The sequence below is a fragment of the Nicotiana tabacum genome, chromosome 13, assembly GCF_000715075.1.
Source record: "Nicotiana tabacum cultivar K326 chromosome 13, ASM71507v2, whole genome shotgun sequence".
NCBI lineage: Eukaryota > Viridiplantae > Streptophyta > Magnoliopsida > Solanales > Solanaceae > Nicotiana > Nicotiana tabacum.
In genome coordinates, this window is record NC_134092.1 from 126,473,134 (window position 1) to 126,487,373 (window position 14,240).

The following is a 14,240-nucleotide window of genomic DNA, read 5'->3' on the forward strand; positions in this document are numbered from 1 at the left end:
GCAGAAGCTGAAGTCTGAAGATGCTTTCTGTAAAATGCCAATTCATGTCAGAAAATGAAGAATATTTAGCATACAAACATAATTTTACACCTTCACTCACATGTGTAATGTCCTCTCTTTCATACAAGCACCAGACCAGAGGATGCTATTATTCTTTGATCCCAAAACCAAATAAATAAATAAATAAATAAATAATACAACAACAATACATCCAGTGAAATCACACAAGTGAGGTCTGAGGAAGTTAATGTGTGCGCATACCTAATCCCTACCTTGTGAAGATAGAGAGGTTGTTTCCGATAGACCCTCGGCTCAAGGAACGATGAAAATAAAGTAACAAACAGTAGTAACAATAATGTAATAGGAGCAAATGGCACAACAAGTAATAATAAAGAATAAGAAAATACAAAAATAATACTAGTACTACCGGTAAGACTAAGAGACACTAACGACTACCTGTCAACCTTCCACCCTAATTCTCGATCTCCACCCTTTCCTATCGAGGGTCATGAAATAAATAAATAATACACCAATACAAATTGTAACACCAGTCACAAGAGGATGTAAGGAACAAAAACCCTTTAAGTCAAAATCTTTAAATTACAAACTCTAATTTTAGAACAAGAAGTAGCGATCCTTTTTCGCTTTTTTATAGTTTTAGAACATAATGTAGCAATCTTGAATATCAGTTAGTACCTTTTACGATGGTACACGAGGATGTGAAGGATTAGATGATGACCTCCAAAGGAATAACTTTTGATATTTGCAGCCTTCTATTGTTTCAGTTAATATTTAGCTAGTTCCTGTTGCTTGGCCTTGACTCATCTCAACAGCAAACTAGGAGTGAAGAGAAATAAGTTGTGTCGTCAAAGCTCTTAAAGAGAATTGATCGCATGTCTAAATTCTGGATCCAGTATTTTCACTCAGGTAGTCCACTCTGGTATGGTAGATGGCTTTGAATTCAAGACATCGGATCGATACAGATCCTCATCTTCGATAACAGGAGGTATAGTCCATGTTCCAAGAGACGGACCTGACGTCTTCCCACCTAACAATCAAAAGGAAGATGGTTAAATTTTGGAAACACTAAAAGAATAGATTCAAAAACCTGATAATAAAGAAACTAGCTGAAGGGCCAAATAGTTGGACTCGTTATAAAAAAATGAATGGGCCAAAATATTACCTTCTTTAGTAGCTTCTTCGCATCGCTTCTGATAGTTCAGAGAGAGCTCAGGATCGAGAGCTTTCAATAGACTATCATACTTCTCTTCAGCTTCAGTTATAATTTTTGCCTGGAATTCACTTCAGTTAGCTTCCAAATCAAGAAAACAAATCCCAAGTAATTTTTCTTTCTAGTGCTTCTCATAATATATTTTGTCGAAAACTTATTTCACCGTGCCTAGTTGATAACTAGAAATTGATTCAACCTGAGTTTGCAAAGGCTAACACTTACTGAGGTTCAATCATTTTATCATCTTTAAGATGCTCTTTTGCAAGAAAATATAATACTAAAAATACTTGATATATATATATATATATATATATATATATATATATATATATATATATATATATATATATATATATATTGTTGATCACAGGTACATGATAACTTTTAAAACATTTATCATCCCCGGGAAAGTTTTCAAGTTTAGTTGACACTTAAAACTTTATTGGTCAAAACTCCTTGGACTCTTCCAAACGCTTCACAAGCTTCGTTTTAGAGATTTAATCGAAGCAAAGACGATAAATCTGTAATCTTACCAGCATGGCTGGTGCTGCAGAAGCCCCATAAATTCTGTTGAACATGCGCAGCATATTGAAGTTATTCTCTAACACATCATCCTACCGAAAAGAAAAAAGAATAATTAATCTTTCTGCACGAATGCCTCAACAGGTAAACAAATCATTGAAATCAAATGATTCACCTCATAGTCAAACCTGGCCCATTCATCCATTCATAAGTAAGATCATCCAGATTAATCGTACCAAAGGCATAAAAAAAATCAACAAATCCCGTATTAGTTGGGAACCACGCAAACTTTTCTCTGCCAGAATGAAGGTAATTAACATAATTCACCAAATACTTACAAGTCATCAGATACCTCCACAAGGAACTCTGATATTGACAAAAATTCCATATGCATATCATCGACCTGCAGTACAGTTTCAAAGAAACAAATGAATGCAAAATCACATTATAAATTGATTAGACCGTATGGTTAAATGTCTTGTGTCCATAATCCTTGAGAAAATTATGTTGGGAAATTATATGTATGAATTCAACTTCACAAATCATAACATAAAAAAGTTGATGCCATACTGCACTGCTCCTTAAGAAACTACTGGGAATAATACGTATGAAATCAACTTCACAAGTAGTAACTTTTGTGTCCCTCTTGACATAATCGACATATGTGGATCAATATTACACTGACATCTCAAGCTCAATGGTATGATATGCAAATGGTAAATTATAAACATTTTTTGCACTTCCCGACTTCTCGTATACTTTCATTTATGAAGAAGTTTTTACAACAGAAGAAAAGAAAATTGTACTGAAATTACATTTCAAAGTACAAGGCACCAAAAAAATAGCATAGTCGAAAGAAAATGTGAAAAAATTCAATGAGTAATACTTCCTAATTATACCTTTTCACCTCTCAGTTGATAGAACAGAAGATTCAGCACTCGATAATCAAAGGACTTCAGATGAATTGCCCTCATGACATCTTCAACTGAGATCTGTTCATAGAATGATCGATCAAAATATAATGGGAGCTCAGAGAGGAAAGGAGTCGCAGTTAAAGGAAAGCATTTTTAAGTCATCGCTAATCTTCTAACACAAATGAAATGTTTCAGGCACTAATAAAGTTCAGTTTCAAATTATAAGTTTAGCTGAAGCTGATTTTATAAACTTCCCCACACGTGAAAAGATAGTGACTTCATTTCCTAATCCATTTATCTAAACAATACCTATCCCACAAAATTACCAGCCTCGGGTCATATAGAATCGTAGAGCGAACTTTGCTGACATTATGCTTGAATGCGTCAAATATTTTATACAACACCGATCCAGCACGTGAGTTTGTATATTGCATGTGCTTCATTTTAAGGACTCCTTTGACGCCATAAATCAAGTAATGAATAGACCACAACTTAGTGACTCCAAGAGGTCAGCACATTGGTGTAATTAAGTTCAAGAAGACTGTCCCATAATAAATGTTAATCAGGAAGTGATGGTAGTTAAGACAACTTGTGAGAATTTGCTCGACCTGTTCAGCATAATGAATCAATACCTCGTGTTTACTCCCAAGTGGATGGCATAGCTTTCTTTCCAGAGACCAATATTCTACTCCACTCTTCATTTCTTCTCTTATCCTAGACAAAGTGAATAAACACTTAAAGGTCACAGCTTAAGAATCACCCGTACCATGGAAAGTTGACCAGTAAAGTATCTATAGAGTAGTTTGTGGAGACTACCTTTAGCACAAAAGCAAAAGTCAAACTTCAGAGAAAATCTACCGGAAACAGGGACAAAAATAAAAAGGAAAAGAGAGAAAAAGATGTCTTGAGGACAAAGAATCCGCCCTCAAAGAAAGTGAAGAACACAAAGAAGTTCTAATTAAATGGAGAAAATATAATTCAAGCATGGTTTGGAGCCAAAAAGTGATTTTCAGCACCATAGAAAAGCTTTCTCTACCATTCCTTCTCTCACAAACAGAGTAGTAAAGGACGAAAAGGAAAACAAATATAAGAATAAGTTAGACCTTGTTAGTTTACAGATATGTACATAATGTAGTTTTGTCCCACATTAGAATAGGAGTAATATGTCCTTGTAGATTATAGCTATAAATAAGGACCTCTTGTATTGTATTGAGTATCTAATATCAATAATATATATTCTCCCGTGCTTTCTCACATGGTATCAGAGCAATCGTGAGAGATTTATCGCTGTGCATAAATTCCAGCGACTCCGGGAAGAGAAATCAGTCAACCGGAAGTCTTTTTTTCGGCAAACACAAGTTTGCCGCAGTAAAAAAAAAGAAGCCATTTTTCGTCAGTGTTGTGCAAAAACCAACACCACCACGAAGTAAATCGACCTCCGGCGACCAACCCATAAAAATATCTCCGTCAGAAGACCTTCCACGCGCTCCCACGCACCGCCGGAAGAAATTTTTCCGGCGAAGTTCCGACGTCACGCGCCGACGCGTGGGGCCCTTTCCGGTCACTTTTTGAAAAATTTTCTTCGGGACAGATTGTTCACAAGGGAATTCCGAGCCTACCCATCCAGGTTACACCAAATTCCGACGATTACAGTATTTCCTTACTCTGTTTCAGTGGATTACAGTTGATTCTTTCTCTTATTTGGTAATAATTTGCAACGATGTCTTTGGGATTTGATGTTTTTGGGTCTAGAAACATGAGTTCTAGAAGCTTAGTGTTATGATTACCTCTGAACCTTTAATGGGAAGTTCAAACTACTTAGCTTGGGTTTCATCTGTCGAGTTGTGGTGTAAAGGTCGAGGTGTTCAAGATCATCTAATCAAACAGTCTAGCGAAGGAGATGAAAAGGCGATAGCACTTTGGGCAAAGATCGATGCTCTGTTATATAGCATCTTGTGGCGATCTATTGATTCCAAGTTGATGCCCTTGTTTCGTCCATTCCAGACATGTTATTTGGTTTGGGCAAAGGCTCGTACCTTATACACTAATGACATATCGCGCTTCTATGATGTGATATCGCGGATGACAAACTTAAAGAAGCAAGAATTAGATATGTCTACTTACTTGGGTCAAGTACAGGCAGTCATGGAGGAATTTGAGAAGTTGATGTCAGTTTCTGCTAGTGTTGAAAAACAACAAGAGCAGCGACAGAAGATGTTTCTAGTTCTTACCCTCGCTGGACTTCCTAATGATCTTGATTCAGTACGCGACCAGATTTTGGCTAGTCCGACTGTCCCCACAGTTGATGAATTATTCTCTCGATTACTCCGTCTTGCTGCAGCACCAAGTCAACCCAGTGATCTCATCATAGATACTTAATTCCTCTGTTCTCGCATCCCAGACAGTGGATGTTCGGGAGTCTCAAACTATGGAGAATAGACGAGGAGGAGGTCATTTTGGAAGATCTATACCCAAGTGTTCTTATTGTCACAAACTTGGACACACTCGTGAAATGTGTTATTCCTTACATGGTCGTCCACCCAAAAATGCTTACATTGCTCAGACCGAGACTAAAGGTAACCAAGAATTTTCTTTATCTAAAGAAGAATATAATGAGCTCCTTCAGTATCGAGGAAGTAAGCAGACATCTCCATAAGTAGCCTCGGTTGATCAGACTAATACTTCTGTTGCTGGTAATTCTTTTGCTTGTGTTTTCCGGTCTAGTACTCTTGGACCATGGGTCATGGACTCGGGCGCTTCTGATCACATCTCTGGTAATATATCACTTTTGTCGAATATTATATATTCACAGTCTCTTCCCACTGTTATTTTAGCCAATGGATGTCAAACTAAGGCAAAAGGAGTTGGACAAGCTAATCCCTTGTCTTCTATCACCCTAGATTCCGTTCTTTATGTCTCTGATTGTCCTTTTAGTCTTGCATCTGTTAGTCGTTTGACTCGTGCCCTCCATTGTGGTATATATTTTATTGACGATTCTTTTATTATGCAGGACCGCAGTACGGGACAGACAATTGGTACAGGACGTGAATCAGAAGTCCTTTACTACCTTAACTCACTCAGTCCTTCCATAACATGTCTAGTTACAGATCCTCAAGACCTAATCCACAGATGTTTAGGACATCCGAGTTTATCCAAACTTCAGAAGATGGTGCCTAGTTTATCTAGTTTGTCTACATTAGATTGTGAGTCGTGTCACCTTGGGAAACATACCCGAGCCTCCTTTCCGCGTAGTGTTGAGAGTCATGCAAAGTCTGTTTTCTCCTTAGTTCATTCTGATATATGGGGTCCTAGTAGAGTCAGTTCAACCTTGGGATTTCGTTATTTTGTTAGTTTTATTGATGATTATTCAAGATGTACTTGGCTTTTCTTAATGAAAGATCGTTCTGAGTTATTTTCTATATTCTAGAGTTTCTGTGCTGAAATCAAAAATCAATTTGGTGTTTCTATTTGCATTTTTTGCAGTGATAATGTCTTAGAATATTTATCTTCTCAGCTTAAGCCGTTTATGACTTCTCAAGGAATTAATCACCAGACATCTTGTCCTTATACCCCTCAGCAAAATGGGGTTGCAGAGAGAAAGAATAGGCACCTTATTGAGACTGCTCGCACACTTCTAAGTGAATCTCGTGTTCTGTTGTGTTTTTGGGGCGATGCAGTTCTCACAACTTGTTATTGGATTAATCAGATGCCTTCATCTCCCATCAAGGATCAGATTCCGCATTCAGTATTGTTTCCTCAGTCACCCTTATACTCTCTTCTACCTCGTATTTTTGGGAGCACGTGTTTTGTTCATAACTTAGCCCCCGGGAAAGATAAGTTAGCTCTTCGTGCTCTCAAGTGTATCTTCCTTGGTTATTCTCGTGTTCAGAAGGGATATCGTTGTTATTCCTCTGATCTTCGTAGGTACCTTATGTCAGCTGACGTCACATTTTTTGAGTCTAAACCTTTCTTTACCTCTGCTGACCACCATGATATATCTGAGGTCTTACCTATACCGACATTTGAGGAGTTTACTATAGCTCCTCCTCCACCTTCGACCACATAAGTTTTACCCATACCAACCGTTGAGGAGTCTAGTGTTGTTCCTCCTAGGTCCCCAGCCACAGGAATACCACTCTTGACTTATCATCGTCGTCCGCGCCCAACATCAGGCCCAACTGATTCTCGTCCTCCACCTGACCCTGCTCCTACTGCGGACTTGTCTCTTCCTAGTACACTAATTGCACTTTGGAAAGGTATACGGACCACACTTAAGCCTAATCCCCATTATGTCGGTTTAAGTTATCATCGTCTGTCCTATACCCATTATGCTTTTATATCTCGGTTTCCATCCCTAAGTCTACAGGTGAAGCGTTGTCTCATCCAGGATGGCATGCTATGAGTGACGAGATATCTGCTTTACATACAAGTGGTACTTGGGAGCTTGTTCCTCTTCCTTCAGGTAAATCTACTGTTGGTTGTCGTTGGATTTATGCAGTCAAAGTTGGTCCCGATGGCCGGGTTGATCGACTTAAGGCCCGTCTTGTTGCCAAAGGATATACTCAGATATTTGGGCTCGATTACAGTGATACCTTCTATCCCGTGGCTAAAGTAGCATCAATCCGCCTTTTTCTATCCATGGCTGCGGTTCGTCATTGGCCTCTCTATCAGCTGGACATTAAGAATGTCTTTCTTCACGGTGATCTTGAGGATGAGGTTTATATGGAGCAAGCACCTGGTTTTGTTGCTCAGGGGGAGTCTCGTGACCTTGTATGTCGCTTGCGTCAGTCACTTTATGGTCTAAAGCAGTCTCCTCGAGCCTAGTTTGGTAAGTTCAGCACGGTTATCCAGGAGTTTGGCATGACTCGTAGTGAAGCTGATCACTCTGTGTTTTATCGGCACTCTGCTTAAGTCTCTGTATTTATCTGGTAGTCTATGTTGATGATATTGTTATTACTGGCAATGATCAGGATGGTATTACCAATCTGAAGCAGGATCTCTTCCAGCACTTCCAAACGAAGGATCTAGGCAGATTGAAGTACTTTCTAGGTATTGAGGTTGCTCAGTCTAGCTCAGGTATTGTTATTTCTCAAAGAAAATATGCTTTAGACATTCTTGAGGAGACATGGATGATAAGTTGCAGACCTGTTGACACTCTGATAGATCCGAATTCTAAACTTCTGCCAGGACAGGGGGAGCCGCTTAGCGATCCTGCAAGCTATAGACGGCTGGTTGGTAAATTAAATTATCTCACAGTGACTAGACTCGACATTTCTTATCCTGTGAGTGTTGTAAGTCAGTTTATGAATTCTCCCGGCGATAGTCATTGGGATGTTCGTTATATAAAATCGGCTCCAGGCAAAGGGTTACTGTTTGAGGATCGAGGTCATGATCAGATCGTTGGATACTCAGATGCTGATTGGGCAGGATCACCTACTGATAGACGTTCTACGTCTGGATATTGTGTTTTAGTAGGAGGAAATTTGGTGTCTTGAAAGAGCAAGAAACAGAATGTAGTTGCTCGGTCTAGTGCAGAAACAGAATATCGAGCAATGGCTATGACAACATGTGAGCTAGTCTGGACCAAACAATTGCTCAAGGAGTTGAAATTTGGTGAAATCAATCGGATGGAACTTGTGTGCGATAATCAAGCTGCCCTTCATATTGCATCAAATCCGGTGTTCCATGAGAGAACTAAACACATTGAGATTGATTGTCACTTCGTCAGAGAAAAGATACTTTCAGGAGAGATTGATACAAAGTTTGTGAGGTCGAATGATCAGCTTGCAGATATTTTCACCAAGTTCCTCACTGGTCCTCGTATTGGTTATATATTGTAACAAGTTCGGTACATATGATTTGTATGCACCGGCTTGAGGGAGAGTGTTAGTTTACAGATATGTACATAATGTAGTCTTGTCCCCCATTGGAATAGGAGTAATATGTCCTTGTAGAGTATAGCTATAAATAAGGACCTCTTGTATTGTATTGAGTATCTAATATCAATAATATATTTTCTCCCGTGCTTTCTCACAGTTCTGTTAGACATGAATTGCCTATGATGCTCAAGTACATTACAAAGTGGTCTAAACGGATCATTGGTCATCATTCTCACAGATGTAAGATCCCAGCTTTCTTTTGTTTCCTGCACTTAATATAACACACATAAACAAGCAATTGGTAATTTATTTTCAGTTATAAGCCAATAATGACCAAAATGCTCCTTAAATACTACTAATGAGAATCCTTCTAATGTCCGTAGGATTACCACACTGTATCCACGATACGATGATCGATCCTTCCCCACTGATGGCTGCAGCAGTTTCTCATTCAAATTATCCAACTGCACCAAGAAAATATACGAATAAAGAAGAGGTTGGGTTGTTTACCTTCTTAGCCACCCAAGGGGAAAATAAATAAATCATTACCCTAGTAGAGTCCTTCAATACAAACCAAGCAAACAAAGGGCAAAAAAGGGAGCGAGCGGCAGAGGGAAAAAGTAACAGTTGTAGATCGACAAGTATTTTAACAAAATACGGTGATGTGTCACATGCTAGTTTTCACACGAATGCTTGAAACCAAAATGACCAGCAGTTTATAAGTATCTTTACCTGATAAATGTAACTTTCAGTGAATGAAAGTATTGGTAGGTATTTGAATATAGACTGCGGCTGGTGAGGATCCATTTTGTGAAACATAAAATAAGACCTGCACTGGCACACCAAACCAGCATCAGCTTATTATTTCTATAAGTCCCTAGAACCAATATAAAACAGAAAATTAGGTCGGCTAACATTAAACTTGATGCTTGGTGTTAGAGAGAAATATCCATGACTTGCATGTCAACGTATATGCAATATGTTCCTATATGATTTAAGAGTAAAGACAATGGAATGAATTAAGTCATTAACAATAGCTGTTTGAGATAACAGAAACACAAAAGTTTAACTTCAGATAACTCTCGACTCAAGAGTGAAAACTGGGTAGTATAAAGGTTAAGAACATTACACCATTCTCAGTTCTTTTATTTTATTTTATAAGAATTTAAAAATGTTCTTGATAATTAGCAATACTGTAAAAGTAGAAAGGAAGTTCTTCTCCTTCTATAGGTTGAAGAAGTATATAAGATCAGACAGAGAGTAAATTTCCCAAATACACAAACAAGACATCAGAGCCCTATGATCAACCGCTAATTTTATCTTCAGCATATTGGGTTATTTGCCAACGATGTGCAGAGAAAGGTCCACGGACCAAAAATAAGACGACAAATAGCGATCCTTAAGATCCACAAGGGAATTCAGTACTCACAAAATCTTCTAATGTAGAATTAGCTCGTCGCATAGCGTCAAGCCCAACCATTGCCGTATCCTTGAAGCCCTTTTGAAATGGAGCAGGTATAGCCTTATCATCAGAATCAAGTGAACCAGTATTTACCATTTGTTCAACACCTGCAAGAAAGTTTAAGGTGAAAACAAGCTAATTATAGAAAAATAGGTAAAACTTCTCACGTGGATATCAGGGAACTAGCACATCTCATATAATTTTATTACTAAACAAATGTCTTCAGCTGATATGGCAAACTTGTGGTATTTCGGTATATTCAGATTGTAGAATAAAGATTTTGTGTCCGCCCCACAACCCTACAACTTTTTCACATTTGTGCTCATTGCATTAGTGAGTCACTGATGTAGGTTTTGTCCGAACAATCAAGGTAGAAACCTCATGCTTCTGTAGAACAAAGACCTAGTTTTGAGAAATAAGAGGGGTAACCGAGCAATAGGTACAAATGTAAGTAAAGTCAAAGATCGACAGATACTAGTAGAGCACCTAGCAATTACTAACAGAAACAATAACCAACTTATCTCATATTTGAACTGGTTATGCTTCCTGTTGGACAACAAGAAAAGGGTATGAAAAACACAATGCATTTCCATTAGAAAACATCATCATGCTTCCTGTTGGACAACAAGAAAAGTGCATGAAAAACGCAATGCATTTCCATTAGAAAACATCATCAAGCAAGTAAGCAGGAAATTTTTTTTGGACATTTTGGACTCTTTATCTCTTAGCTTTTTTTGGATCAGCGACCTTAAGTATCTAGTTAGTACCAAGTGTTTATCTAAATACTAAGGAACAATCAATAACCATAAATAAATGGAATAAAATCACAGAGGAAAAAAAATAATTAAAGAAGCTCCAAAAAGTTGCATTCTGCCCAATTCATATCATCTTTTCTGAAGAACACACCTTGCTCACTTGTGCACTGCATTGTTTCCTCAAAGAACGCATGTGAAAACTGCCAAAGAAACAATATTTATGATCATTGCATCTTCTCACAAAATTGAAAGAGTATCTAAAAGCTAACGCAAACCTTCGGCACATGGTCAATAACCAATTGGCACTTGGCATCAATGTCAAGCTCACGGCATGGCGAGACCTTCATTGGAATACGTTTGAGATTAGAAAGTGACTAGAAAATATGCTAATGTAGCAATATCTATATAGGTAACAAAGAGAACTCACCAACCAATGCCACTCAACCAACTTTAGAGGAGCACAAGGGATAAAAGAAAAGAGAAAAAACAAGCAACAGAATGTACTGCCAATGATCAGCACTGAAATGTATCTGAAGGCACTGAGATGAAGGTGCTCATTGTTTAAGCCTTCATTAGGCTTATACGGTGGAAGTAACACCTTCCTAGTCGTCGTGTTGCTAACGCACTAGGTAAATTAGCTTTATTCTCTACATGTTGACTTGGTTAGAGCATGAGTCCATTATCCTTGCTCCATAAATATTCGATAATGCACAAACAGTGGATGAAAAGCATCTGCTCTTCTTGTACATAGTTACAAGGTCAATAATAATCAATGATAGATGACAAGTTCTACATTTTGTACCCAAGGGTGTGGCCTAGTGGTCAATAAAGTGGGTTGAGAACCATGATGTCTTAGGTTCAAATCCAAGCGGAGGCAAAAATACTAGGTGATTTCTTCTCATTTGTTCAAGCCTTGGTGGACAGAGTTATCCCGCACCGGTGCTAGTGTCATGCCCAGACCTTGGGGAGCGGGACCGACGCTCAAATACCCTTGTGGTGGTAAAGCAAGCCTTCATTCCATATCCTTCCCATGAGTTCCCATGCATGATTTAGAGGATCAAAATGAACCATTCTTTTAAAATAGTTGCCTTCCATTAGTTAGAAAACATTTCATAGTTTATAGAGTAAAATTGGTCACAAGCCATGCATAAGTTTCATAATAGAACATGAAAGAAATAACATATTTCCGTACATAACATCACCCAGCCTGTCTACGGGGCCTCTAAGACGTCATGAAATACAATAAAAAGGTGCCGGTGACAAGGCCCCGGCTATACCCAAAATAGAACATAAATCCAAAAGTAGCAACATGGATCCGCGATGGTTCTGCGGTCGGCGGAAGTAATCCAAGGTCTGCATAATTGACCGCAGAATCGCCCTTTTCTGCTAATTCTCCTACCTACTTCAGGATGCATTGCACATTCCACAAATCTGTACCGCGGCTCGCTTCTGAACACATTAGCTCCAAACTTTTACGGGGCCTTACAGCTGGTAGGAGGACGTAGCACATGGTGCTGGTGAGAGCAGGGGCGGATCTACCTTATGAGGTAGGGGTACCACGGCACCCGCTCGCTTCGCTAAAATTCTTACTATGTACGTAATATCTCTGTGAAGAAACGCATAAATGGATAGAGTGGCATCCAGAAGTCACAAAGTGAAAGCAGGTGCCATTGGTTCAGCCTTTCCTTTGAAGGCTTTCCTTGGCCTCATGAATGCAAGTTCGATTCCCTGTTGGAGCAGCTCCTTTGATTTTTCCTTTTTTCTACTTGTTAAGATTTCCTTTATTTTCAGTTGAACCCTAGGGCCTCACCTCTTTTCCTTCTTTTTCGGCTCTTTCCCTCCTTTTATTACTTGCTAAGTCTCTCTTCTTCATTTTTTAAGCTTTACCTTATTTTATGAATAATTATTTTCTATAGGTAATTTGAATTAATTTTAATTAGCATATAATTTCTTTATTTTTAATGAAACGATATTAATTTATATAGTGGAATATAATTTGAGCAATATCTTCTATTGGGTTTTGAAAAAAAAATTAAATGGCTTGATTCATAGTCGTTTTGAGTCGAATATCATAGGTTGAATGTTGAAGGTTTTTCTTTGAAAATAATTGTCATATAAGTCAACAATTAAGATGGACAAATAAACAAAGAACAATACAAGTAAATTATTCTCGTCAAACAAAGAATATATAGTGTAGTTAAGGTACTCTTTAAGCAAATACTTATATTGGAGGCGCTCTTTCATGAAATGTTATTTTTCTTTTGCATTTTTATTTAGAATGTGTTTAAATTAAGCGTTAAAATTTTGAACTAAAATCGAACTTATTTGCTTTGTGAATGAAATGCCTATTCAAATTAACCAAAAACTAACCGAACCGACCCATTATTCCTAATCTATCTTTGTAACTACTGACATGTATATTGTATGCATAACATGGTGGCACCCACAACCTTCGAATCCTGGATCCGCCTCTGAGTGAGAGGACGTATCACGTGGAATTAGCCGAGATGAGCGAAAGCTGGCCCGAACACCATGGTTATTTAAAATTAAAATAAAAAGATGCCAAGTTCCACATTTGGTGGAAGAATGTAGCAAATATTCAGTTACTTTGCTTCCAGCTATAACGAACCCATAACCTCATGCCGTCTTCTTCTATGAAATATAAGCACTAAGCCACATAATTAACTATAAAAGGTTCGGTTAAAACCAAAAGGGGTATAAAAAGGAACATAATTGAGTTCAAATTTTCAACATAACTACCAAAACCCACATCAAAGATCATATCTTTTTTATCACTATTCACTTTACAGCTTCAAATATTTTACAGTGACTAATGTTTACTATTATGCATGAAAACCCAACGTTGTTTTTTGTCTCAATTGTCAAGAATATATAGAATATGAAAGATTGAACACAAAAAAGACTAAGTTAAGAATGAAGGGAGTTACCAAAAGAAGTGTTAGGTCAGCAAGAAAACGAAGAGAAGTTGCATCTTGGGTGTTGCTAATAATTCCATGAGATTGCATCATTTGTATAATTTTCTGTACATTTTCTAGCTTCCTTAGTCCTTCCATTCTTGTGGGGTTGCTTAAGCTTCTCTTCTCGTTTTCTTCTTTAGCCTTCTAGTTTCAGTGTATTGATCAAGTGACAAATAAGGCAGTAATACGACGCCGTATAGTCATCTAAGTCCCTCCCAATGGTCAATGGCTACTCTCTTATTCACATAGGGAGTTTAGAGGTTTTTTAAGTTTGGATTGAAAAACAATCTCCAACCTTATTCTTTTTTTTTTCTTTTTTTTTTGGGTATAACTATGGTGCTCGGATCGGCTTGCACACACCCCGACAAACAATCCCCAACCTTATTCTTTTTTCTTTTTTTTGGGTATAATTATGGTGTCCGGGCTAGCTTGCACGCACCTCGACTAATTTCATGAAATACCGTTACCTCCCGCCATGAAAATCGAATTGATTTAACAT

The 14,240-nt window shown here is 38.0% G+C and overlaps 1 protein-coding gene across 1 annotated transcript; it reads right to left on the minus strand.

Moving 5' to 3' along the window:
- Positions 1 to 361: 361 nt before the first annotated feature.
- Positions 362 to 13,970, minus strand: LOC107810590 (uncharacterized). The gene is made up of 14 exons (XM_075229025.1): positions 13,712 to 13,970; positions 11,039 to 11,104; positions 10,915 to 10,963; positions 9,976 to 10,115; positions 9,279 to 9,380; positions 8,936 to 9,010; positions 8,702 to 8,812; positions 3,300 to 3,416; positions 2,653 to 2,745; positions 2,092 to 2,156; positions 1,929 to 1,941; positions 1,765 to 1,845; positions 1,184 to 1,292; positions 362 to 1,048 (listed from the first exon to the last, which is right to left on the minus strand). The coding sequence occupies exons 1-14, from the start codon at positions 13,835 to 13,837 to the stop codon at positions 924 to 926; spliced, it is 1,272 nt and encodes a 423-aa protein (XP_075085126.1). The 5' UTR covers positions 13,838 to 13,970; the 3' UTR covers positions 362 to 923.
- Between the last annotated feature and the right edge of the window lie 270 nt (positions 13,971 to 14,240).

Coding starts and splice junctions, on each gene's coding strand:
- LOC107810590 (XM_075229025.1), bottom strand. CDS start 13,837: ATGGAAGGACTAAGGAAGCTAGAAAATGTACAGAAAATTATACAAATG. Junction 11,105..13,711: donor CTGACCTAACACTTCTTTTG/GTAACTCCCTTC, acceptor ATTCCAATGAAG/GTCTCGCCATGCCGTGAGCT. Junction 1,293..1,764: donor CTGCAGCACCAGCCATGCTG/GTAAGATTACAG, acceptor AGTGAATTCCAG/GCAAAAATTATAACTGAAGC.